General features: G+C 42.7%; 2 protein-coding genes and 2 long non-coding RNA genes across 4 annotated transcripts; 2 read left to right on the forward strand and 2 right to left on the reverse strand.

Moving 5' to 3' along the window:
• Positions 1–50: 50 nt before the first annotated feature.
• On the reverse strand, positions 51–3,343 carry LOC129062247 (uncharacterized). Its single transcript, XR_008528257.1, has 3 exons — positions 3,149–3,343; positions 946–1,063; positions 51–166 (listed from the first exon to the last, which is right to left on the reverse strand). It is a non-coding gene; the product is annotated as an uncharacterized LOC129062247 (long non-coding RNA).
• Positions 2,207–5,181, forward strand: ANKRD34A (ankyrin repeat domain 34A). Its single transcript, XM_054563070.1, has 2 exons — positions 2,207–2,315; positions 2,863–5,181. Exon 2 carries the CDS (start codon positions 2,963–2,965, stop codon positions 4,445–4,447), a length of 1,485 nt encoding a protein of 494 aa, XP_054419045.1. The 5' UTR covers positions 2,207–2,315; positions 2,863–2,962; the 3' UTR covers positions 4,448–5,181.
• Positions 5,182–6,743: 1,562 nt separating this feature from the next.
• On the forward strand, positions 6,744–24,000 carry LIX1L (limb and CNS expressed 1 like). Its single transcript, XM_054562795.1, has 6 exons — positions 6,744–7,032; positions 14,768–14,931; positions 17,413–17,553; positions 22,008–22,103; positions 22,402–22,479; positions 22,813–24,000. Exons 1-6 carry the CDS (start codon positions 6,744–6,746, stop codon positions 23,053–23,055), a joined length of 1,011 nt encoding a protein of 336 aa, XP_054418770.1. The 3' UTR covers positions 23,056–24,000.
• On the reverse strand, positions 19,100–27,732 carry LOC129062020 (uncharacterized). The gene is made up of 3 exons (XR_008528254.1): positions 27,664–27,732; positions 24,008–24,125; positions 19,100–19,247 (listed from the first exon to the last, which is right to left on the reverse strand). It is a non-coding gene; the product is annotated as an uncharacterized LOC129062020 (long non-coding RNA).

The raw sequence follows: 27,732 nt of genomic DNA on the forward strand, positions 1-27,732 counted from the left end.
TAAAGAGAAGGAGGGAGGGAAGGGAGTGAGCCGGAACCCAGGCTTGGAGAGCCGGGAGCTGAGAGAGATGGGGTTGCAAAATCAACCAAGAGTCCGTTATTTACGATTTCATCTCGGATGGAGAAGCCTGACCTCAGATCTCACCGACGGACTGTTGAGGGAACTCCTGCAGAGAAATAAACCCCTATGAAACCTACTCATTATAGATCAGTCTTTTTGTAACTGGCTTCACAGCTTGGCCTTTGCTCCATTACTCCAACCTTCCTGTTAATCCTACACTGCTCCCCTCTTGTACCACCAATGAATACTTCTTTTCTACCAATTTTTTTTCCTGTGGGTTGCTGCCATGTCTGTGAGAAGATGGCAAGAAGGTTTGGGGAAGGAAGGGTTCAGAATCAGAGAACCGGAGTTGGGGTGGCAGGGCAGAAGCCCAGTGAGTGTTTCCTGCATTTTCCATTACCTTCGAGCTCCTCCTAGCCCTTGGTAAAGGGAACACGGTGGGTAGAGGAGTCCTACTTTCACACACACACACACACACACACACACACACACACACACACAGAAGGAAAGAGTTCAGAGTGGTTATAAAATCTAGGAGTGAGTAGAGAATATCCCAGATGTCAGAGAAAATGGCCCTGGGAGTAAGCCTCTGGACTTGGTAGGAAGGCTGTAGGGGTAGTGGCAAGTGCCCAGTCTTTGGAATAGGACAGAAACAGAGCTGTGAGACCTTGGAGAATTTGCTTAACTTTACTAAGTCTCTGTTTCTTCATCTACAACAAGAAGATAATTCCTTCCTTATAGCATTGTTGTGAGGATTGGAGATAATGTATGTAAAGTACTTGACATATAGTCGGTGTCCAATAAATGGCAGCTAGTAAAAAATGGGTATCTTCTCTGCAAATATTTCTCTCTCCCCTGTTTTCCCAGGACCATTATTTTTAGTACCTTGTGGCTAGTGTCCTCCAGCTTCTGAATGGTCTCAGGTGAGTTTTCCGAATCCAAAGGATATTTTCCTCATCCCGCATTTCCCTCTGATGCCCTCCAGCTGGACACAAGTTCATTCCTAAAACATGCAGATGGAAGCTATGGTAACCATGGAGACGGGGCAGGTGGCAAGGAGAAGCAGAGACGGTGAAAGAAACCGCTTCGGACAGATAGGGGAGAGAGACTTAGGAGCGATTTGGACAGACTCCAAGCAAGATGGAAAAAAAAAAAAAAAATGAGTGTAGGCCCTGGCCGGGTAGCTTAGTTGGTTAGAGCGTCGACCCCATAACGCTAAAGTTGCGGGGTTTGTCTCCAGTCAGGGCGCGCCAATGAGTGGAACCGCAAATCGATACTTCTCTCCCTCTCTCTAAAATTAACAAATTTTTAAAAATCATAATTAAAAAATAACAAGACTAAGAGTAAACAGATACAATGAGAGGATGTGTTACAAGGTTTGCTCTCCTCTCTACCCTTTTCTATCCTTCCCCCCACCCTCCCACCAAGAATATGGGGAGGAGGCATCTAGGAATGCCCCCTGGCTTTTCCTCAAAATAACCCAAAATATCCACCTTCATACTTATTTAAGAGGGCTGTACAAGAGGGCTGAGCCAAGTTTACGCGTGCTGTGTTCAGTTTGGGGAGGAGGGGGCGTGTAGAATGAGGACGTACCACTGTGTCCGATTCCAGCTCTCCCTGATATTTAAACTCTAAGAAGCCAGTCAGATCTCTAGGCACTCTGCACAGTATCGACGCTGACTGTGGATCCCAAACGCCTCCCTCCACCCCTGTGCACAGTGTGTCCTGTGCCGTGCGTGATAGGTAGGTCAGGTCTGGCGCACAAGCGCGCAGAAACACGCCAAGCGAGAATGGGGATCTGCTGAAGCTCAATCTGGGTCTCTCAGAAATCTCCCAAGGAACATTTAGATTTGCTGGGACGGAAGGGAGGTCGGCTAAGCAAAGACAATCAAGATTGGAGCCTCTAGGTTTAAAGGGTTTATGTGTAAATGGGTGGGGAAAAGGTTTGGTGTCCGACGCCCCCACCCGAAGAAACTAGGCTATAAATAGCAAAGCAGAGCTCCGCCTTTCGAACTCCCCCCACCCCCACCACACCCCAGCTTTTCTCCTCCCCAGCCGGCGCTGTGCCCGGGCGCACCGGGAGGAGGGACCAGGATCTGGTGCCCAGGCGCAGATACTGACACCAAAGGAATCGGGTAACCGGGTGCCCCCCCCCGCGACGCCATGTGGGCCCCCGGGAACCCGGCTCCATCACCCCAGCTGCCAGGTGGCCCTGGCCTCAGTCCTGGCCAGGCGGAGATTCTGCGGACATTCAGGTATCTATCTAGACGCACAGCCTGGGAGGGGAAAGAGCAAGATGTGATGGGGAACATAGCAGGGGCAAAAGAAACCCCCAATTACCCCCCCCCCATACACACACACGTTTTAGGTCCCAAATGCAAGCTGCTTCCCTTCCCCCACTCAATTTATGGGGCTGTGGCAACTTAAAAGAGGTTAGGAATGGGAATGCGTGTGAATGTATGGGTGCATGTGCGTGGGTGGGCGGCATTCTGCATCCTAGAAAGGGGGATTCTAAGTGCGGTTAAGAAAACGGGGAGCTGGAAAGGTCTGATAAGCCGTGGGGTGAGGGTGGAGGTGCGGATGTCTCTTGAGCGTGCACGTACGTGCTCGTTCTCTAATGCGGGTGCACCCTTCCCACCTCCTCAGGCATGCTCTGGGGGGAGGGCGCGGCTCAAGGCAGGACTTAGAGGAAGGACTGTGTGCCAAGCAGTGGAGATCTCCTCCGCCCCATGCCGGGTCCTTCCTCCGGTGCCTCAGCTTCCCTGCCTGAATCCGTGGATAAGATCTCTCTCTTTCTCGCAGGGATTGGCTTCACCACTGAGCCCTGAGGCCTCTTCCAGCCACCACCCCCACATCCCTAGCCTTCCTCGGCACCATCAGTGCTCTTATCCTAGCCTCAGCAATGCTGCATACCGAGGGCCACGCTCTTCTTCGGGCTGTGGGTCAGGGTAAACTACGCTTGGCCCGTTTGCTTCTGGAGGGAGGTGCCTACGTGAATGAGGGTGATGCCCAGGGGGAGACTGCGTTAATGGCGGCTTGTCGGGCCCGCTACGATGACCCCCAGAACAAGGCGCGCATGGTACGCTACCTTCTGGAGCAAGGTGCAGACCCCAACATCGCAGACCGCCTAGGGCGTACTGCGCTCATGCACGCTTGCGCTGGGGGTGGAGGAGCCGCAGTGGCGTCGCTGCTCCTTGCCCACGGCGCAGACCCCTCAGTTCGAGACCACACGGGCGCCTCGGCGCTTGTCCACGCCCTGGACCGCGGGGATCGCGAGACCCTTGCCACACTGCTGGACGCCTGTAAGGCCAAGGGCACGGAGGTCATCATCATCACCACGGACACCTCGCCCTCAGGCACCAAGAAGACCCGGCAGTATCTCAATTCCCCACCGTCCCCGGGGGTGGAGGACCCCACTCCCTCTCCTCCTAGCCCTGGGGTCTGCACGTCGCCTTCGGAAATCCAACTGCAGACTTCAGGAGGAGGCCAGGGTTTGTTATCTCCTCGCACCCAGGAAGAAGAGGAGAAGCGGGACGTATTTGAATTCCCTCTTCCTAAGTCCCCTGATGACCCTTCCCCTTCTGATCCGCTCCCCAAACCACCCCGTCACCCTCCAAAACCACTCAAAAGGCTCAACTCCGAGCCCTGGGGCCTAGTGGCTCCTCCACCCGTTCCGCCCGCCGAAGGGAGGCTAGGGATAGAGCGCCTGGCCACCGATTTCAACGGCTTGACCCTAGGTGGTCGACCCCGTCTTTCCAGACGTCACAGCACCGAGGGCCCGGAGGACCCGCCCCCGTGGGCGGAGAAAGTGACGGGTGGGGGTCCCCTCTCACGCCGAAATACCGCGCCAGAAGCTCAGGAGTCTGGTCTTCCGTCAGGGCTGAGGCAAAAACTGAGCCGCATGGAGCCGGTGGAGCTCGATGCCCCCGGAAATCTTTGCCCTGATTCGCCGGAGTGCTGCCGCCCATCCTTGGAGCGCCGCCGATACAGCGCCTCCCCGCTGACTCTTCCTCTGGCAGGTTCGGCTCCCTCCCCGCGCCAGTCCCAGGAAAGTCTGCCTGGGGCTGTGTCTCCCCTGAGTGGGAGAAGGCGGAGCCCGGGGCTGCTGGAGCGGAGGGGCTCGGGAACTTTACTCCTGGACCACATCTCGCAAACGCGGCCGGGTTTCCTGCCTCCGCTCAACGTCAGCCCCCACCCTCCCATCCCCGACATTCGCCCCCAACCCGGATGTCGGGCGCCCTCGCTGCCCGCTCCTCCCCAGGCGGGGACGCCAAGTTCTCCCAGGGCCAAGCGCAAACTGGTGAGGCGCCACTCCATGCAGACGGAACAGATCCGCCTGCTAGGGGGCTTCCAGAGTCTAGGCGGGTCGGGGGAGCCGGGGCGCTGAGAGGTGTGAGAGGAGCCAGGAGGGTGGGGATCAGGACCTTGATGGAACAAGTAGGAGAACCAGCTCACACACGTAACCATAGGGGTCTTTTGCATGTGCTCCTGGGCACGGTGCACGCACACATGGGCAACCGTGTTCACAAACACAGTTACTCTTATTTGCAGGGAAGGGTAAGTACTCTATTGGGCATATAGACACATGCATTCATGCCCTGGTCACTTCACATGCATATGAGAATTACTTGTGTACCTACCCACAGACACAGCACACACAGGACCACTTATCCTGGGGCCCCAATTGGGTCCCAAACTTACTTGCATTTGTTCAGAAGTAGTAGGGAACCCTTCTTATGGGTAGTCTCCAATCTCCTTGCTCTCTGACAGAAGCAATCCCTTCCTTTCCATACATGCCCTACAACACAGCCATGATTTCGCACACTCTACCCTCTCTGTGAATATTTCATCTCATTCTTCATGTCTTGCTTCTTTCTCTAGGCCTGACTCCTTGTTCACACCCTGCTTCCAGTCCTAACCATTGTTCAGTATATCTTCGCTCTCCTTGGGGGTTTTCTGCAGCAATGCCTAGCCTCATTTCTGCTGCTGCCCTTCCTGCTCTCAGCTTCTCAACTTTCTGCTTTTTATTCCCACCCTGTTCCCCCGACCACCACAACAGATTGTCACATTTTCCCAGGGGGTGGGTCAGCTTATGAACCGCCCCCCCCCAGCGTGGGTAAAAGTGGGGAATAACCCTAAATCATTCCTCTCTCCACTTGACATATCAAATAAATGTGTTCAGAAGTCTCTGTTTTGTCTCTTCTACCATGGGATGTGGGAAATGAGGAATGTGGAGGGAGGTGATGCTAACTATAGCTATGATGCTTTCTAGGGGATACTTAAGAGGTTCCACCCACCTTCTTTCCAAGAGTCCAACTGACCAACTGTGGTTGTAGAAGAAAAGGCAGGTGTCCTGTGTCCTCAGGGTTTTAAGGCAGATGGCATGCTTCCATTTCCCCCAGTCTTCCCTATGTCTATCCTCAAATTCTTTAACTGAAGAATCCCTCCACTATCAGTAGATACATCCCAGTAGATTGTGTCCTTTTTTCAAGTTCTAGTTCTTTTCCTAGTTCTTGACCACTCACAGGTTTTCCTATGGGTTCTAACTTTCATCTAACCAGGTGCATTTCATTCATTTTCTTCTGGCTTATATTTCCTCATCCTTGATTTCATGGGGGGGGGCAGGGGGCGAGAATTAGTATAATCTCACCTCGATAAAAATGGCATGATGGTCAACTGACAAAGGGTGTGTGTGTGTGTGTGTGTGTGTGTGTGTGTGTGTGTGTAAGAGTACACAGAGAAACCCAGTCTGACAGGTTCTACAAACAAGGGCACCTGTCTTAATCTGCTCTCTGGACCTCTTAGTGTGCTGATTTTCTGCATATATTCTAACTCTTCCTCAACCTAATAGGAGGCAAAGGAGCAGCGCATTCTACTCTTTCTTACTTCCCTAACTAGAATAGGTGAAATCAGAAAAGTACTCAGCAATGTGATATAATGAAAATATCAAAGTATCGGGACTCAGAAGGCTTATGTCTAACCCCACTCCCACCCCCATCCTCGCCATCTCCTACCTGTTTAATTTTGTGCAGTTTAGCCTGAGTGTGTTTCCTTATTCATAAAATACTAAAATTGACTTAGTGATTGTGATAATTAAATATGACAATGTCCTAAGTGTATGGCATAGTGTCTGACATATAGTAAATATTTTCTTATTAAATGTCAGCATCTTCCATTGCATGTGATCTTGGACAAGTCACATCACTTCTCTGAGCCAGTTTCCTCAACTACATCTCTAAAATGAAGTGGTCAGGCCAATGCTCTCTAAGTATCCTCTCACTACGTCTGTAATTCTTCCCAGCCTTGCTTCCTAGCCAATTCTCCTCCCCACCCTCCGACCGCCGCAAGCCCCGCCCTAGGGGCCGGCCGGGTTTTTAGTACTCCCACAGACGCCCCCACTCCGAGCTTCTCTTATACGGAGCGATCGCTTTTTCTCTGTGCAATTGGGTGTTCAGAACTTTAGCCCTCCTCAATAATTAGCCTATGGCGGAGCTGGAGCCCGCCAACTCCCGCCCCCTCCCTGGTGATTGGCATAGGACCTGGCTCGTCCCCGCCCCCGCTTGACTGACGGCTAGGCTTTGGCACCGCCTTCAGTCCCTAGGCTCTAGCTGGCGCGGGTGGTTGGGACCGTTATAGCTCGCCAGACTGGCAAGCTCCGGGCCGCTACTCCACTGGCGTCAGGAATGGAGACGATGCGAGCGCAGCGGCTGCAGCCTGGGGTGGGCCCCAACGGGAGGGGCACTCTGCGAACGCTGCGCCCCGGAGTGACTGGGGCCGTGGCTGCCCCCGCCACACCCTCAGTGGGCTCCCCCCAAACCCCGCCAGCCCCACCGCCCCCGCCGCCCCTGCTCCTGTCCGGGGCCCCCGGACTGCCACTGCCGCCTGGAGCGGCTGGCAGCCCGGCGGTGCTGCGGGAGGCTGTGGAGGCCGTGGTGAGGAGCTTCGCCAAGCACACGCAGGGCTATGGCCGAGGTGAGTCTGCGGGTCTGACCTCCTGCGGGACATCCTCCGTACGGGAGCCTTGCTCCGACAGTCCTCTGGATTGCTTTTCCTGGCGCAGAGCCCTCACATACATTTCCTTTTGGGGAGTTTCCTTCTGGGCTATACGCACACGCACACACTCATACACACACTCAGTCTCTCACCCGTCCCCTTTATTGAGTTACTACTATATTCTCTAGGAACCCCTTTTTACAGATACGGTCCTCTTTTCCTCCCAACCTTTTCTCCTTCAAAAATGGAATTCCTCCTACAGCTTAATGCTTTAACATCTCTGCCTTTGAGAACAGGTCCCCATTGTGTGAGATCCTGTCCTTTATCTCAGATCTAAAACGTCTCTCATCCATATGCTCTTCAGTCTTCTGTGATCTCAGCAATTTCTGGGCTCCCATGTAAATTTACTCCATCGCCTTGACTTCTTAATTCTTTTCTTATGTACTGTCATTCTAAAATTCCTAATGTGCAACTTTAGATTTGCTGGGAGTTCCGTGGTGTCTTCACAAGTTACTTTTAATAACTGCTTTTAAGCCTGGACACGTACTACTGAATTCACACCAGCTTCCTGTGACTTAGTACCTCACTTTGGTATCTTTTTTAGTCTGGATCCTTTCAACTCTGGCCTGTCTGGTTCAGTTTTCCTGGCCTTTGCCCAGGAACTGAGGATAAATCCCAGGCCTTGGCTCTTTCAGTGTTACAATACATTCTGTGGAAATGAGCCAGGCCGAAATCCGATTTCTGTTAGAAATCTTCACCTTAAAGAAGCCTAATTTCTAGCGCTTCTGAAAAGGGGAATGTCAGGATTTTCTTTGTTGTTTTTGTTTAACCAATGCATGTTTGCCTGAGTTGGAGCTCCATATTTATAGTGTAACAAGGAATACATATATAGTGATGGATGTGGGATACAGAATTTAGGTCTGGACTTTCTGAGACCTCGCTTCTGTTTGGTCAGGTCCTAAATCTTTAACTTGCTAGTTTAATAATAATGCAGAGAATGGTTGCAGGACTTTCTCTATAGACAGTAATGAGGTTGTTTTTCTCCATAAGAAAGTGTAGTGAAAAGAGCACACACAGGGTGTGGAGTCAGACAAGTCTGGATTAAATCCCAGATTAAATCTCCATCACTTGCCAGCTATGTCTTTGGAGAAGTGACTTAACCTCATTGAGCTTCAGTTTCCTCAGGAGTTAGGATGTGGATTAAATGAGACATTGCACCTGACACATAATGCAAACTTAAAAATGATGAGTATTATATCAAATTTATTGATTCATATTTCCTTGGGAAGGATATGTCTCATTTTCTCCCATTTTTAAATCCTGACAGTGTAAACCCACAGATTCCTATGAAAATAGATTTTTTGATCCATTTGGTTATATATGACTAATGATATATTTACTATCAGTTTCCCTTTGTTCTTCAACATTTTGAATTCCTACCATGGGGCAGGCACTCTATACTAGGAGCTGGGAATGCAAATGCATATAACTCTGAAATTCATCATGAGGGATATAGTTGTTTTTCTAGTTTAATTTCTATATTTAACAGAGCTATGTGATGGAACTGCCATCAGCTATTGTCCTGCTGCTTCAGTTCTCTTTAAGATGAGACCAAGGGAAGGTCTGCCTTTGAGCACAGGAGTAGCCAGGATCAGTCACTCCATATCTGCATCCTTCCTCTTGGAAACTTACAAGTTTTTTATTAAAATTGTAGAGGAGTGGATTTTTTTGTGTGTGTGCCTGTGTTACCTGAAAAGCTTCTGGTTTGACTAAACTGAGTGTCCTGTGAAGCCTTTTTCATTTCCTTAGAAATGATGAGGTAACAAGGGGATAGCACTGACAAAGAACAACCAGTTAGACTTCAGATTCCGCAGCAATTCTCTCTTCCAACCTCCCTACCTCCCACCAGTCCTCATTATTTTTAAGTTTCTCGTTTCCAGTCTGGGTGTCCAGCCAGTACTTTGGGAGAGTTTGGCCGATAGTCCAGCTTCAGGCAAACAGAATCTCAGCCAATTTTCGCTTAGAAGTCCTTCACCACATGGAATCATTTATTTTGCTTTGATTATTAGGCAAAGCTGCCATTGGCGTGTACCCCCATACCCCTGTGACTGATGGCATGGTGTTTGGGGGCTGACTGTATTTCCCTGCATATAATTTACTTTGGTCTTTGCCCAGCACATTTCTTGATCTAGCAATGCTTTACTGCATCATCTTCAGTTCACATTGTTCATCTTCTTCTGACTGCTCCAAATTCACCTTTTTCCAGTCATGGTCTTTAGCTTTACTTTCACTCATGTAGGATCTTAGTGTTTTTACAAAACAAACAAGCAAAAACTCTTTTGTTATTTTACCTGTTTCTGCTATATAGCCTCCACCCCCAAATCCCTGCCCAGGGTATTTTGGGCATAGCTCAAGTATGCTGTAGGATCTTAGTTTGTAGTGCATAAGATTTGGAATCAGAGCCTGGCGCTGTTAAATAGTGGCTGTGTGATCTTGGATAAATTGCTTATTCTCTCTAGACCTCATATATTCCATTAATTCATCTAACAAATATTTGTTGTTCACTAGATGCAGTGGTTAATAAGACAGATACTCAGTCCCTATCTTCATGGAGTTCAAAGTCCACTTTACAGACCATGTGCAAGGATGAATGGTGAAATAAAGCAGGATAGTACAACAGAGAGTGAGCTTTGGAGGCAAACCTTGATTCTAAATCCTGGTTCAGCCACTGTGACCAATTTTTAGCTTGTTCACTTTTTGTAAAATGGATATTATAATACCTATTTTGACAGTTTTGTGTGGATTAAATGATATACTGAGTGTAACGCATGCAACAAGTGGTACTCAATAAGTGGCTGCTATTGTTATGCATTTGGAAATGCTTTGGACACTGTGCATACAATAGGTATTTTAGCATTACCATTTCCTTTGCCCCTTTTTCCCACATGGCATACATATAGTTTCCTTTTTCTAATGTCTGACAGCTGGAAGTCTCTAAACTGGCATGATTGCCTGAGTGACTTTCCTTGTTAGGTAACTTGTGCATTGCTCTCTTCAAACCTATTTTTGCTCTCCCTTTATATCACAATATGGGTACATGATTGGAAAGTCTGCCCAGCTTTCTACAAGGTTGAAGAAGTGAATCTTGTGTGGTATTTTTTCTATTTAGTTGTTCCTTTTCCTCAGAATCCAGACAGCTTCTTTGCCTGTAAGTTACCATGGAGTTAAATTGATTGGTCTGAGTATTTCTAACTTTTGAAATGTTGGATTAGACTCTGTATTAGTTTCCTGTGGTTGCTCTAACCAATTATCCCTAACTTGGTGCCTTAAAACAACAGAAATTTATTCCCTCACAGTTCAGGAGGCCAGAAGTCCAAAATCAGTATCAGTGGGCCAAAATCAAGGTGTCAACAGATACATACTCCCTTCAGATACTCTAGGGGATCATCTGTTTCCTTGCCTCTGCCAGCTTCTGGTGTCTGTCAGCATTCCTTGGCATGTGACTGCCTTACTCCTGTCCCTGCCACCTTTTCCTCTTTGATGTTTCATCAAATATCATTCCCTAAGGACATTTGTGATTGTATTTAGAGCCCATCCCCTTAAGGTGAGGATATCCTCATGTTAAGATTATTAACTTAATCACATCTACAAAGTCTTTGCCATATAAGGTCATTCAGAGGCTCCAAGGAATAGAACATGGGCATCTTGGCAGGGGACATCATTTAGCCTACCACAGTCCTCTCCTAAAGTCTCTGTCACTTTGTAATGCCTTGCTTCCAAAGAGTCTGTGCACTTTGGGCTATTCAGGGGTACCTTCTACAAACTGACATAGGATATGTCAGATGAAATATTGTCCACCAGCTTCCCTATCTTCATTGTAATGTGAATTAAGTCAGACCAGCCTATTCTTACCATCCTTGATCAAGGAGAACCTTCTCACTCACCTCTCAATTTCATTATCTATATCCATGCTCCCCCCTCACAGAATTGTATTTATTTTTATGATATAAACTTTTTACTATAATCTGTGCCTCTCATTTTCACTTAGACACTCATCTAATATTTTATTTCCTAAGGACAAAACCAAAATTCTTCTCTTTTTTATTGCTATTCAGCATCGTAGCACAAGTAATTAAATATTCCTTGCTTTCTTGGTCTGTCTTCTCCCTTTCACCCCAGCATCCATCAGTGACTTTCAAAAAGCAATTGTAGCTGTCAGCTGTGCATGTCTCAGTCATTGCCACCCTCCCATCTCACTGTTTTTTAAACATTCTTATATAAACTATTATATCCATGTTTCCTCACTGAAAATCTTATAAACACTATGGGCAGACCCCCCCCCACACACACACACATAAATACTCATATGTGCATGCACACATACTTTTCCTATAGTTTAGGGAGCTTTTGAACCCCCATGAAGCTTAACTATGAACTTAATCTTAGCCCCTGTATTAAGATTCCCAAATTGAAAAACACTGGTAACCAGATGTCTACTCCATGCCCCCAAATTTGCTACAGCTGTGTGACACCAAGCACATCACTTACCCTTTCTTAGCCTGAGCTGGACTAAGTGATCTCTAAAGTATCTGTCAGCTCTAAAAAGAAATGAGTCTATGAGCATTTTCAAATGCAGATCACAATTAATTGCTTTTTTTACCTGAGCACATGCCCAATTTCCTAGTTCATATTCACATTTCTGAAATAAGGTTCCCTATTTCCTGTGGTTTTGAATAATCATTAAAAAATAGACCTGTATTCTGTTCCAAGAGGGGTTTAACTGGATATAAAATGGATATATGCTTTTTAATAGGACCTTCCCCATTATAGTGTTCTCCTCCCCTTTCTTATTTCAGTATTCTCCCTTTTGTTTGCATGTAAGGAGAATTGTCATTCAGCACATTGTGTTAAATTATCTCAAAGAGAGAACTGGGCCTGAAAAGATCTCAGTGGAAAGAACAAAGATGGCTGAGCTTCCTGGGCAGCAGTGACCTTTGAAAAACCCCTGCCAAAACTAAGGGTGGGAAAGAAAGTTTCCTTTTCATGCTGTCTTTTAGTAAAAGAATGAACATTCTAAAAAGTCAGTTAAATATAGGGTGTTAGAAAAGAGCTTATGCAGCTTTTGAACTCTGGCTGGTACATGGAGTGTTTGCTTCAGTTGTAGAACAGGTGAGATAAGTTATTATTGGCCAGTAGTTTTTTAACCCCTTGCTGGTGGGGCATGTGTTATTTATATTTGTATTCCTAATGCTTAAAATAGAGCAATGCCCCTATTACATGCTCAAATTTTTGTTTAATGTGTGTCTGGCAGCCATGAAAATGTGCTGTTCATATCTCCTTCTGCAGGGAGAATAATTGACTGACAGCCTTAAGCTGCTGTCCCCCTTAGGTCTGTTACATATTTGCACTAAGTTTACTTATCTGTTAGGCTGCTCCCAGCCAATGACTGAGCACAGCAGGGGTACTAACTCAGGCAAATCTGATGAGATATGGTACTTCTTTGTCCCAATGGCCTGGCCAAACCTTTCTTATAACTGTGCTGCAGTCTCTCATTTCTAAACTTCCTCCCTTCCCTCTCTCCCTCCACAGCTGTCAGGCCTTCAGTGTGGTTTAAAGACACTTCCTTCTACATCCTCCCCAATAAAACTCTTGCATGTCTATCTTATCTTGGTGTCTTCTCCTTGGCAGACCTGAACTAACACAACGTAAAAGAATTGTACTCCTGAAACTTATATAATTTTATTAACCAATGTCACCACAATAAATTCAATTAAAAGAAAAGAACAAACAAGTCCTTGTAACTGAGAGTAGAGAGTGGTAATGTTGGAAGATATTGGAGAATGTTTGTTATGAATTTATTATGATGAGGCTTTAAAGTCATTTGAAATGTTTGACCATAGAGTCAAAGTGACCCTTTCCAAAGGCAAACTGATCTCATCCTGTCTTCCATTTAAAACCCTTCAAAGGCTTCCCAATGCTCTTAGGATAAAGCCAATTCTCTATTATGGCCTGGTCTGGTCCCTGCTTCCTTTTGCAACCTCATCTTGAATTATACTTTACCTTGCTCTCTCTTTTCTAGACCCACTAGTCACTTTATTCACCATATTCCCTGCTGCCACAGAGCCTTTTATACATGTCATGCCTTCTGCTCAGAGCACTAGTCTTTTACCTTTTTGCCTAGTAAAAAATATAACTACATCTGAACTTCAACATTGCCTTGTAAGAGTAGCTTCTTAACTAAGTCAGATGTTCCTATAACATTTCCCACCATTTACCCCTTCTCTATAGCACTTATCACATTGGCTATCTTTCATTTGTTTGAGACTATTTGGTTAAATCTCTCTCCCTTTTTGGACTGTAAGCTGCATAAGGAAAAGGAACAGTATATGGTTTTGCTCAGTATTGTAGCCTAGCATCCAGCACAGAGTCTAGCTAGCACAGAGGAGGTACTCAATATATATTTGTGGAATAATTGAGTCCAATACTGGGGGATGAGGGCAACTGTTCTGGAATACAGCATCGGGTCTGGTGTTAGATTTTACCCTATTTATAGCTAATAAGTTAGCCTGTTACTGTTTCATGGGTGCTGGCAGAAGTCAAGAAATTCTGGGTCAGAGACAAAGGACTTTATTATTACTCTTAGCACAGCAAGTAGCATGAGTATCATGTTTGTCTGCATTGGTTTCCCTTGCCTCCGAAGTTCAACGTGGAAGGCTTGTTCTTCATCCCACCGAAAAATATCCATCTGTTAAGGTTTCTTACTGCAACCATAATCCTGAGAAGTGGCCTAAGTAAAGAGCAGCCAGGGCCTTGAAATCTTGGCATACCCAGCAAGACTGAAAAGAGATTGCAAGAAACCTGTGGAGAAGTATCTCCCAATAAACAGTTTCTCCAAAAATGATTTATATCTAGGGAAAACCTCAGAAGAGAAATTCATTTCTCTCCCCCCGCCATAGTATTATATCTATCGATCGATCGATCGATCGATCGATAGATCAATCTCACATAGTATTCCAGGATGGAAAAGGAATCTGGCCATGAATTTGCTTGCCAGAAGCATAGGCTTGGTAATAGCTAATACAACCATATTTCCTTGAATAGCAGTATTACATAATGGTTAAGAACATTGACTGCACCTAAGACTTCCTGGGTTTGAATTTTTGTTCTTCTGCTTTCTAGCTATTACATCCTTGGGCAAGTTATTTAACTTCTATATACCTCATTTCCCTCATCTGTAAAATGGGATAATAAAAGTACTTACCTCAGAAGGTTGTTGTGGTTAAATGGGTAAAGAACTTAGAGAAATGGGTGACATACAGTAAGTGTTCAGTAAATGTTTATACCTATTATTGTGGTGGTTATTTTTATTCTAGGGCAGCTGACCAATTGTAGAATAATCTACTTGCACTTCATCAGGCAGTGATAATGGTCTGCTCACCTTGGAACCTCTGCCTTCAATATTTAAGTCACTCTCCTTTGGAGTCTAGGACTAATCAAAATGTGAACTAGGAGGAGAAAGGCATACTCTGGGCTTCCTATGCCAATTGACTTAATCACTGTCTAAGCTTATTCATTTTAAAATGCTTTTAAATGGTGATAGATAGGAAGCTAAAGAGAGTAGACTCAACATAGGTACAGGTTACAGATACTCTACTGAAGGAGAGCATCACTTGGGAGTTCTCATTGCTGTACTTAATTGCTTCTCTTTTTGTAGTGAATGTGGTGGAGGCACTTCAGGAATTCTGGCAGATGAAGCAGTCTCGTGGGGCTGACTTGAAGAATGGGGCTCTAGTGGTTTATGAAATGGTTCCCTCCAACACCCCTCCCTATGTCTGCTATGTCACCCTGCCTGGGGGAAGTTGCTTTGGCAGTTTCCAGGTAAGAATTATGAAGCAGCAGTAGCAAAGATAATTTCTTAGGTGCTAATAATGGCTTTCTCCATCACTTTGGCCATTAAATTTCTGTTTGAAATAATGAGGACCTAAAACAATTCTGGGCAAATCATTCCTGTAAGCATCTGAGGTTCATTTGATCACAAAAGAACCTCAGTAGTGTGCTTTTAAGCCTGCAAAAATTCAAACCCACTTTGAATTTCAACAGTGATAAAAATGCCCTTACTCAAAAAAAGAATTTTTTTTTAAGAAAAAAATGTCCTTACTCAGTGTATCAGACTACCAGCATCTAACCCATGTTCCCATCTGGCTTTTTTAACTTTCTGCCATCTCTTTTTGAGAACATGGAATAGTATCCCTTGCCTCAAGTATGTTTTCATAGACATTTACTAAGGAAAGCAATGTCTGAGTTCTCTAAGAGATCAAAAGAGTGGGACTATGATGGAAATGTTACCCATCTAAGAGTTAGGAGAATCAATTTTTCATGTCTTTGACTGCCAGCAGGGCAAGTCAGGTAACTTCTCTGGGCCTCAGTTTCCCCATCTATAATATGAAGGAGATAGGTTAGATTATCTCTAAAGTCTTTCTAGCACTAGCTTTCTACAATTATGTGAAAAAAAAAAACATGTAACATATAGTGATGAAAAGTGTGGTTGCTATTATAGGGTAATGAGAAATTTGACGAGTGTGAATATTATCATCAAAGATGGATTCTTTACATTGCATATAGGAAGGTAGCCCTCTGAAATGTTAGAGTCTGAATAGGAATTTAGAAAAGAGAATAGATACTTTTGTTCTGTTTCCCATATGGTTTGTGCAACCCTTAGACAAAGTTATAACCCCTGATATGTGCTTCCATAACACCTTGAACTTCTCCTATCATATCACTTATCACAACATACAATTGTTTATGTCTCCTAGTGGATGACACTCCATGGAGGCAGAGATGGTGTCTGTCTTCTTCCTTGTTCGTTTTAAATTTCTACCACCAAACTCAGTACCTAGCACAGAGTAATTACTTAATAAATATGTTGCATGAATGAGTGCCATTGCAATTCATTTCCTGTCTCAAACAGAAACAGTCCTCAGGAAGCTTCATTTAAAATCAGATGACTGCCCTGGCCAGTGTGGCTTTGTCAGTTAGAGCATTGTCCCATAAACTGAAAGGTCACGGATTCGATTCCTGGTCAGGGCACATGCCTGGGTTGTGGAAACTGGTCAGGGCTGACATCAGTGTTTCTCTCCTCTCTCTCCCTCCCTTCCACTTTATACATGTCCTTGGGTGAGAATAGAAAAATACACAAAAATCAGATAACTAAATTTTACCCCTTAGAGCCCCCAGCTATTTCAGGGAAATAAATATGTGCCCAGGATGATTAATGCTTATGTTTCCTCCTCTACAGAGTAAGATCTTTCCTTCCCTTCTCCCATCTCATTAAGTTGCTGAATAAGGATCTGATTACTTTATGGTGATTCCCCAAGCTGGACCGTTAATGTACCAAGCTCTGTATGCTGTCTCAGAGAGACCTGTCAGCTAAAGGAAATTAGGAATTATTGATAATTAAGAATGGTTAAGTACCAAATAATATCTTGGTCTACTTTTTAAAGTTGTAACATCACTTTTTCCCTTTCTTCTAATCCTAATGATAAATGACAAAGGGCAGAGGTCTTTGAAGCAGCCAGTTAAGATGAATTTATAAAGGAATACTGTGGTGCCTAAGGGTCTGAAGTTGAATGATTTAAGACTTCTGAAAATCAGACTCTTCTGATACCGATGTTGGATACAATGTAGAACCATGAATTTTTAAATTTTTTCTTGCTTTCCTCAGGTCAGCAGCTTTCCTTCCCCTAGCCACTTCTCTTCTCCTAGCTTCCACTGGGGAAAAAGACAACTACGAATCCTTTCTTCAGACCTTAGACTGTGTTTGGGTATAGCTCCTTGGGGGAACTGCCTTCTCACAGATAAAAGTGAAGGCCAAGAATCCCAGATGAGTGCTTCTGATAGAGACTAGAGGTCTCCTCTGCAGAAGCAGGCTAGACACAGCTTTGTTCCAATCTTAGGTTATCTAGAAGGATGAAGAAAAATCTTGCCTGTCCACAGAACAAGAGAACAAAATACAGATTTCTAACAGGCTGGTCAGAATCTGGCTTTTGAGTAATTAATTGTTGACGGTTTAAACAGGGCTATTTTTCATATCCAGTGATTATATGCTGACTTCAACCAGCTTTTTTATTCCATATTCAATTTGGTATAAGCTACAGCCATCCAATTCTTTAATGACTTCAGGATGTTGAACCAAAATTATGTTTCCAAATATCTCCACTATTTTTACAATAACAACTTTAGTGTTGAACAAACTGATTTATCTAGAGTGTCTGTTTTCTGTCCCATGCATTTTCATCCATTGTTCCTTCTGTCTCTCAGACACACATATATACATTTTCTCTCTCTCTCTACCCTACCTAGTTTTGCCCCACAAAAGCTGAGGCCCGGAGGAGTGCTGCAAAGATTGCACTAATGAACTCTGTGTTTAATGAACATCCTTCCCGAAGAATCACTGATGAGTTCATTGAGAAGAGTGTCTCTGAGGCCCTGGCATCTTTCAATGTAAGTTACTTGGAGTTGGAAGGAAAGAGAGTGGGAGATGGGACAATTTGCCTGGCTGGACATCTTGTATATTACTGGGGAACAGGGCATGAACTCTTTATTTTTCTGTCTACATCTCTTCTGTTTTTTTCCTCTGTCAGTCTTTTGTATTCCAGGTTCCATAAGTATCAGTCTCTAATTCTATATGTGTGATTTATGGTTTTGTTGCTATTTTGTTTCTTTAGTATTTAGAAACCCTTGTATCTCTTTGGTATCTAAAAATATTTAATTCAAGTTTTATGGAATTTTAGAGATATTTCAAAACAAATTAAGCTTGAATTTTGTTTTTCCCAATTTTGGATTTAGACCTTAGTCCATTCTTGCTTCACTGTTATTTTTTTTTATATGACTGCTTTTATTGTCACTTGTCTCCTGCCTCCATTACTGTATCTTATTAATAAAGAATACTTTATAATACAGTGTCTTGGCTCTTTTCCTTTCTGGGAATGGGGAAGATAATTTATTTACTCTCTTTAAAAAGAACATTTGTTTTTTCAAGTGATGATGCTGATGAGGAGAATAACCACAGCTAATCCTAATTATTTACTAGTCTAGGTATTTATATGTACTATGTCTCATTTGATCTTAATGACAATCCTGAGGTATAGATACTATTATTACCCCTGTTTTACAGATGAGGAAACTAAAAACACAGAAATGAAGTTTTGCCTAAAGTGGTAGAGCTAGTAAGTTGTAGGGCCAAGACTGGAACCCAAGTCAACTTATAGACTTTTCTATATTAGGGTACATCTTAGAAGTTAACACTGCCTTCCTCCTCCCTCCCACAGGGTGATAAAGTCAGATCAATTTTCTGTTTCTATCCTCTCTGCAGTTAAGATGTAATTACATATACTAAACTGCTTCAGGGCCCTGGCTGGGTAGCTCAGTTAGAGCATCCTCCTGATGTGCCAAGGTTGTAGATTCAATCCCTAGTCAGGACACAAATAAGAATTGATCAATGAATGCTTAAATAAGTGGAAAAACAAATCAGGTATTTCTTTCCTTCTCAAGTCAATAAATAAAAATTAAAAATAAAATAAACTGCTTTAGTTATCTCTTCTGTGTTTTAAGAGTTGAACAGATGGATCTGTTACCTAGGATCCATTAGCTTTTCTCCCATTACCCTTTGCCCCAGGCAGCGGTATCTGCAGGGAATAAAAACATTTTTATATTAAAGCCAATTAAAATTTAAAGAGTACATTTGCCACTCTTGTTACCTAATGTATTGTAAAACAAAACATTAGTTTGGATTATAGAAAGCAGTGATTATGAGCACTGCTGGGGTCTGATTTTTGTTTTGGAATTACAATTCTACCAGCTATGTGACTTTGAGCAAATTATTTAATCCATTTCCTCATATACTTATCACATGGGATTACTGGATAAAATATATCCACGCACTTAGCACATGTTACCTATTTAAATGCCTTTGGATGCCAGTTATAGAAAATATCACATCAAATAGACTTAACAGAATAAGAAAATTTATTATCTAACATGACAGGAAGTTCAGAAATAGGGCAAATTTTCAGGGCTGGTTGATTCTGTGGATCAAGAATGTCATCATCTGGCTCAAATTCTTTCCATCTTCCACTCAGCCATCCTCTTCAGGGGTGTCCAACCAGTGACCGCAGGTGGCATGTAGCCCAGGATGGCTATAAACGTGGCCCAACACAAAGTCGTAAATTCACTTAAAACATTATGAGGTTTTTTTGTGTGTGATTATGTGTCACAATGTATTTAACGTGTGGCCCAAGACAATTCTTCTTCCACCAGTGTGGCACAGAGACACCAAAAGACTGGACACCCCTGTGTATTGGCTTTGTCCATGGGCTGGCTCCCCTCAGGGTTCAAGATGGCTACAGAATTCCAGACATTCAGACATAAGTCCATTCAGAGACAGAAAGAGACCATCTTTTTTAGTGTCTCTTTAATAGTAAAGAATGTTTTCCCAGAAGCTCTCCGACAGACCTCCTTTCTACCTCCCAATGGCCAGAATTCCCACTTTAAAACCAATTACAAAAACAAAACAAACAAATTACAGCCAAAAGGGATTAGGATTTACCCTGAGGCACATAGAAGTAAGTAGACACTAGAACAAGATTAAGGTTCTATAGTATGGAAGAAGGAAATTGATGTTGGTTAGATCACCAGCAACATCTACTACAAAGTGAAAGTAATGTAAGCAATTATTATTCTCTTGCCACTATTCCTCTTTGATTAACCCCCAAAATCGAGAACTTAATGGACGCTCATTAATATTCCAGTAGAATCTCCATTCTTCAGAATAACAATTTTTATTTGATCTTAGCCATGAGAGGAGAGTGTTGACCACATTCTTTGTTTTCAGCCTTTTTTCTTTAAAATTCCTGAATCTGACAGTATATCATACTGTCTTTTGACAAATCATTTAACCTCTGTGGGTCTGAGTTTCCTCATTTGTAAAATAAGTAGGTTGAATTAAATTAACTCTAATTCCTTTCCAACTATATCCTAATGTTCCTATTCCTCATCAAGTATTCTGTGGTTAAGGGTTTATTGAATAAAACCATGTTCAGTGTATGAGTGCCATCTGAGTTAACTTCCCAACTGGTGGGTCATGCCACTCTAGTGTACTCCAGATAGGTTGCAGATGTGCCCTGATATTGAACCCCTCAGCTCTTAGGGGACTGAGCAAGGCCTGGGACTGATGGATTCCTATGCCCCACAGCATCTGCTGGCAGGCTGCTCTGCCAACAGCCTCCTCTGTATATCCTAGTTAGCTGTACAGATATGATGGTTATTGTTAGGTGCCATATCATGAAATTTTTTAGATACTGAATTAAAGTGTCATATTGAACAATTAGAGGCAAAAATGAAAATGGTTGCTTACATCAGTGCTCTAAATCCTAATAATGAAGATTACCTTTTTTCCTTCTGCCCTCTAGTTTTTCATTCATAAATCCAAATTTTGTGATCTTTGCTTCACCACTACTTTCTTACCACGAGGCATGGTGGTTTCTCCTGAGCCACAAAATAATACAGGTTGATCTTGAGTAGTTCTGACTTCTTGTTGATTCTAACACAATTAAAATAACAATAATTTCCTAGCACTTATGGTGTTTTTACTAAGTGTCTGGCATTATTTTAAGTTGTGATACATACACAGTAAAACCCCATTATAAAGTACCCCACAATTAACTGAATTTGGGTATAACTTGATTGGCTCCTGAACTCCACCTAGCTTCCTTTCTCGAAGAGAACAGAATAAAAGTTTTTGTCTTGCGGGGTAGGGTTGTGTGGTATGGAATTGGCTAGAAAAAGCAGGCAATTTCTTAGGAAGCAGGAGGAGAGATTTAGGTCCCTGTGTACCCAATAGTTTCCAGGCCTTATTTTCCTAGATCAGTTTGACAAGAGGGTCACCAACAAACTTGATACCCTTATTAGTTATCACCAATACCCTTATTTTGGAAGTCCCAGCCAGCCCCAGGACCTGGAATTATCCTCAATAATATTAAATTACCACCAAATAGCACCAAACAACAACCAATACCAGTATGGATTTAGATTGTGTAATTGAACACCAGGTCCAGTATAATTATGTACCCACATTTTATATAATTGGCGTTTTAAATCATATTTACTACTCTTTAAATTAAAAAATTTTAACTTATTCTCAAAACAAGCCTATAAGGTAGATCTATGATTATTTCCATTTTATAGATAAGGAAACTAAGGAAAAGAAGGTTAAATGACTTCAACAAGGCCACAAGACTATTAAGTCCATGCTCTTAACTTCTATATTGCATTGTTTTTTTTGTAGACACTATGCTTGCAGATCAATGTATCTTAATTCTAGCCCTAAAGGCTCATATCATCAATAGAAGACACATGGGGCAAATGTTTAGGATGCCAAACTGTTACCCAGAATGTGCCATGCTTATGGCTCCTTCTGTCTCCCTTTAAGATGCGTTTGCCCAACTGCCCTCTAGTCTAGTCCAATCCCACATGCTGAACTCAACTCTTATTTTGACTACTTCAGAGCTCTTCTGTATGTCTCAGTGTTCTCTCTTGTAAAAACAGGGAAAATCAGATTGACCTTTTTCTGTCACCTCAGTTAAAATGTGTGATAACTTTGGAGTCCTCTAGGTCTGTGCTGGCCAGAATAGCCACTAGCCACATACAGTTATTGAGCACTTGAAACGTGGCTACTGTAAATTGAGGTGTGCTATAAGCATGTGATAACAGATTCTGAAAACTTAGTACTAGAAAAATAGTTCGTGAATAATTTTATACCATTTACATTTGAAATATTTTGTATGTATTAGGTTAAAATAATGCTATTGAAATTAATATATATTAATTATATTTCTATTGGACAGTGCTGCTCAAGGTGGTAATTCTAACTGAAAATCTTTATCTGTTCCTGTTACCAGGGCAATAGGGAGGAAGCTGACAATCCAAATACAGGGATTGGTGCCTTCCGATTCATGTTGGAATCCAACAAGGGCAAGTCAATGTTGGAGTTCCAGGTACTACTATCCCATTTACTTCCCTGGCTCTAATAGCATGGGTCAGCGCGCGCACGTGCGCGTGTGTGGGTGCATGCACGCCTTTTACTAATCCTTAACACATTGAATTATCATGGAAAAGAAATGAGTGCAGGAGGTTAGAATATTTTTCAAAATAAACTTTCCTATTCCCGAGGGCATATCAGGATTGGTATAAGAGATACTTCCACAAACACATGTAAAAGATTACCCATGTAATTCTGAGGCAACCTCCCAATATAAAATCACTGTCCTGGCACTTTATATTTTCTTCCTCCAGGAGCTAATGACAGTTTTTCAACTGTTGCACTGGAATGGCAGCCTTAAGGCCATGAGAGAAAGACAGTGCTCTCGACAGGTAAGAGATCCTGTGGGTGAGGGAAGTCTGGTAGAGGGACTATTTTGATATGGCTGTTGTGTTGGAAATCATCAGGCCTATGGATACCAGCCTGTGAGTATTGAAAGCCTTAAAGTGCCCTTTTCTCTCCTATTGCCTTTCATGTTTAAATCTTAGCTGTGATTCTTTTGCCTGCCTTGCTTTCCCCACCAGTAAATTTCCCTTAATCTTCTTAGAGGACTTAAAGTGCTGACTTCAGTTAGGACTCTAAAGCTGAGTTCCTAGTCCCAGTTGGGTCTAAGTGGTATGAACCTTTACCTTGTCGGTGACCTTCACATTCCTCTCCCCCTCTAGGAAGTGTTGGCTCACTATTCACACCGGGCCCTGGATGATGATATTCGCCACCAAATGGCACTGGACTGGGTGAGCCGGGAGCAGAGTGTGCCAGGGGCACTGTCTAGAGAGCTGGCCTCTACTGAGCGGGAGCTGGATGAAGCCCGGCTGGCAGGCAAGGAGCTGCGCTTCCACAAAGAGAAGAAGGATATTCTCATGCTGGCTGCTGGACAGCTGGGCAATATGCATTCTTCCAACTGCTAGGCATCCACTGATGTGTTTCCCATCCTCTCCAGGCCTCTTTTTATATGTTCTTTCTAAGATTTACTATGATTTCTGTACATACTTTATCAATTTTATACTTTAAAATATAGGTATATATGTATAAATTCTACACCTGGACTCTTTTTTGCCAAGAGATCCCTTTTCTTCTAGTTTCTGAACGTAGTTCTCTTTGAAACATCTCCACTCCACTTTACAAGAGGAGCAGGCTGTCTTGAGGTTTGTTGGCTTCACATTTGCAGTAACTCTGTATAATCATGTCAGTAGCACAGGATGATTACGTGTTCGTGTCTCCTTTCTTTTAAAATAACAGGGAGCTTGAGTAAGGACTATGTTCCTCCCTTACCTACCCCAATTCCTTTTTTCTCTGAGACTGGAACAGGTTATAAATATGAAACCTTCGGCTTTGGTTTATCTTGACCTGGGCCTACTTGGTACCAAGTTGTTCCTCCAGTAACAATATTTCCTAACCTACACCACCCCTCCTCATCACTGCCTTACTCCCCTCTCTCATTCCGAATAGTACTAGGTAGGAAGTGGAGATCTGGTTTCTCATTTTTGAGGTCATCCCTGAGAAAGTGTCCAGAAACAAGAAGGGAATTATAAACACAATTCACAAGGCTTTTTCACCTAAATTGCTTCTGGGACATAGATACCATACTGTAGTCCAAATTTCACTACAGAAGGGATCAGTGTTGAAGTTGCTTATCTTTCAGTATTCCCTTTTCATTCCTGTTCCCTTGCTCCCCTAGCTTAGTTAGGCCCTGTATTTAGACCATCTTGTCTGCAAAGAAAGTAAAAGGTATTTTTCTCTCTTCTCTCTCCTCCCATCATTTTGCTCTTTGGAAAACTTATCAGTCCTATTTGGTGAGGGCCATTTTCCTTCTCTCACTGCCACAAATTTGTTGCCGTGTACTACCTTACATGTACATACCTTAGATTCACATTTGTTTTCTCTTTTTTTACTCTTTCTTCACATTGATTATTAGAGCATGAATTGATCAGGTAAATTAGATGAGACTTTGGCATTACGGCACTTCCTAATTGGAACCCTGGGAAGGGAAGGGAAAGAGAATCAATTATCAACTATTTGTGTTTTTAATAATGTTCTCTTCCTCCACCTCTCTCCTGGGTGGAACAGGAGAGAAAAGATCTGGAGTACAGATAAAGCATTCACCTTCAGGATACCTTTCTGTAGGTCTAAGATATGTTTTACCCTTGTTTCTGTAGTCTCCTTTATACAATATTATAGCTCAGTGCACTTTAAATTGAGCTTGGGAAGTTCAATGTTTCTAAAATTACTTCCCATTTAACAATTATACACTTTACTTTCAGAAATAGGTTAGGAAACAGGCCACAATTTCTTTTGGATCAGACAGGGGCAAGATGAAAGTCAACTTTTTTTCTTTTGAAGGCATCTTAGTGACCAGTACATATGGGATTAAAAGTAAGGAATCTAGCAACAAATGTGTCTGCTTGAAAGGGACTTCCTTGAATTCTCCAAGCCCCTTCTCTGTATTCCATGACATACATGTAGGGTTGGAGCAGAGGCTCCTAAACAATAGGTGTGTCTATTTAGTTTTTATTGATATTCCTAATTCAGAAATCATAAATCCTCATTTCTCTTATGCGCCTTTCTCTGAGAGGTGTTATGTGGTGTGAGTTGTGGGAAGAATTTGTCTTTGCACCTCCTGGATTTACTATTTTTCTCAAATACCAACCAGCAAGATCCCAAAGAACTTGAGAAAAATTGTTCCCTGATCTGTACACTTTTGGTGCTAACGATTTTACTTATGTTTAGTACTTTCTATGTGTTTTATCTGTATAATTTTATACAATTAAAAGTAGATTTTTTTTCTAATGTGCCAGATTGACTCTTTGAGACTTTTATATCAGGGGAGCTATAAAATGACCCTTCTTTTACATATATAATAAAAAATAATTTTTATTAGTATTTTTGGTAGAGATAAGATTGTACTGCTGGGGCAAAGCGTTCTGCCTCACCTTTTCTATACATTTGAGAAGTCTGGATTTTGTCCTTAGTTCTTTCTCTTCAAGTTCTACCTAGTCCCACATGTAACCTCACCCACTATGGTGGTCTAAACTCCATCATACACACGATTCTCAAATATATTTCTTCTACCCTAACCTGTTTTGAGCTTTGCATCTCTATTTCCATATTGTTGGACATCATCGCCTCAAAACAACACAAGTTCTTTGAACTCACATATCTAAGATAAAACCCCTTTCTCCATACATGCTCCTGTTTGATGCTGCAGATCTGGCTGAAATTGTCTACCCACATATCTAAGCTAGAACCTGAAATCTATCCTCAGCTCTTTCCTACCATCATCTAATCTGCCACTTACTATCGAGTTTACCTCCTATATAAACTCTCTAGTCTATTTTGTCAACATTTACTGCCTTTGTTCAATCCTTTTCATCTCTGGCCTGGACGACTGCAATAGCTTCCTAACTGGTCTGCTTCATTCTTGATATTCTCCCCACCACTGTTATGTATGTTTCATTCTAAAATACTTAATGACTATACAGCTCCTTTGCTTAAAACCATCAGTTAGCTATCTTCACCTTTAGCAGCACTTCCCAAAGTTTTATATGTGAACCTTTGGTAGTGCCTGTGATGATTTTGGATAGTAGATTGGCAAATATTTTTCATTTTTACTCATTGTATTTTTATCTGAATGAGTGCAAAAATATAGGTTTTATATTATGGCAGTGATATTAAATTTAGTATGTATTTGTTTAAAAAGTCAGCCTATTAAGAAAAGTGCTAATAAAAATAGTATGGGGGCTATTTGCAAATATTAAAAATCATGAATACTCAAATACTTGATGAAAAGAAGTTTCTTGTCTACAAGATCATCAGCATGACATACAATTTGGCCCTAAGATGAATTTCCAGCTTTATTTCCTAAGCCACATAGCATCAGGCATACAGAATTTCTTGTCATTCTGATAATCAATCAGTAAGTATATACCAGATGCCTACTGTGAGCCAGGCACTGGTCAAAACTTTGCAGAAACAGTTGTAAATACAAGTCTTTGCCATAACAATTACATCGCAATGGGGAAAACAGACATTAAACAAGTTAGGAAGTAAATAAGCTGATTAAATGTTCCAATTTAAGTTTTGTGAAGGAGTAAACAGAGTGCAAGATATGAGGGTAGAGAAGACCCTTTTGGGTGACAGTAGTATTTTAGGGAGACCTAAAGTATGGGGTTGAACTGGCCATGTGAATAGCTGGAGTTAAGAGCATCAGAGCACAAAGACGTGTAAGTCCTGAGATGGGAAAGAGCACATACAATACAACATAGTGGAGGGAAAGCATAGGGAGAGCTTGAGCTTAACCAGTGAGAGAGAAGAGTGGTGGAAGAGGTTGTACACATATGCAGGCAAGCTGTGTGAATTTTAACTTTATTCAAAGGGCCAAAATACGGCAAAAAAGGGAGGTGACTAATTGATTCTTTAAAAGATCATGTCCCTCACTGTGGAGACACCTCAGTGGAGGTCCCTCACCTCCTAGCCTCAACACAACTGCTTTGCCTACAGATCTACCCAGCCTTAAAAGCCCATTTTAAATAGACGCCCTCCCTTAAATGGACTCTTCTATACCCATTCCTATTAAAAACTTGTTTTGTACAACCATACTGCTTTGTGATAGAATTACCACTTTCACATATAAAGTGACTGTTGATAATACGATTATTTTTGCTTGTATTGCCAGCACCTCCTCTAGTATAAGACATATTAACATTTAAAATTGTTTGATTAAAAAAATTAGCCCTGGCTGATGTTGCTCAGTGGACTGAGGACTAGCCTGTGAACCAAAGGGTCACTGGTTCAATTCTCAGTCAGGGCACGTGCCTGGGTTGTGGGCCAGGTCCTTTTGGCGGGGAGGGAGGGTAGGCATGCAAGAGGCAAAGACACATTGATGTTTATCTCCCTCTTTCTCCCTCCCTTCCTCTCTAAATCAATAAAACCTTTAAAAAAAATAAAAATAAAAAAATTAGTAAGTGAATCTGCAGCCTACTATTGTTTATAACGCCTACATTGGGATTCCAGGATTTGGGGGCAATATTGGTTTTGCCTCAGCTTCTAGGTTTTTAAACGTGAAATACCTGCAACATCCTCTAAGAAGCTTAAGCCCCGGTTTCTTTTAAAACCATGGGCTTTTTTTAATTCCCAGAAGTGGTGGGAAGTCTTTGAGAGTTTAAATTTTTTTTTTTAACTGTGGTGTCTGTGTCTCCAAAAGAATTTCACAGACAAGGTCTATTTGTTTTTATAAAAGTGAAATTCGCTGCTTCAGTATGTACCAGAAGCAGCTTTTTGAGCGACACTGCTAACTTTTTTTTTTTTTAATGCTTACATCACAGATCCAGCTGTTCCTCGAAACAAGGTACAGGCCTGGAAGTTTTCAAAGAAAAAAGCTTTCTTCAACTTCCACTTTCTAGTACGGGGTGAAAAGAGAGGAGAACTCTCTACTAAACAAATCAGGCTGGGCTTCCCTGTCAGGATTTCTCCTCGGTTAACCTAAACAAAAAGAAGCGAATGACTTCGCCTAGCCCTACCGTGACGCTCACAGGGAGGCTGCTTTCAGATCACGATCTGCTCAAGATGGCTACAGGAACACTTCCGGC

This window comes from Pteronotus mesoamericanus, unplaced genomic scaffold (assembly GCF_021234165.1).
Source record: "Pteronotus mesoamericanus isolate MK-2021 breed Mesoamerican mustached bat unplaced genomic scaffold, CSHL_Meso_final scaffold_705, whole genome shotgun sequence".
Taxonomy (NCBI): domain Eukaryota; kingdom Metazoa; phylum Chordata; class Mammalia; order Chiroptera; family Mormoopidae; genus Pteronotus; species Pteronotus mesoamericanus.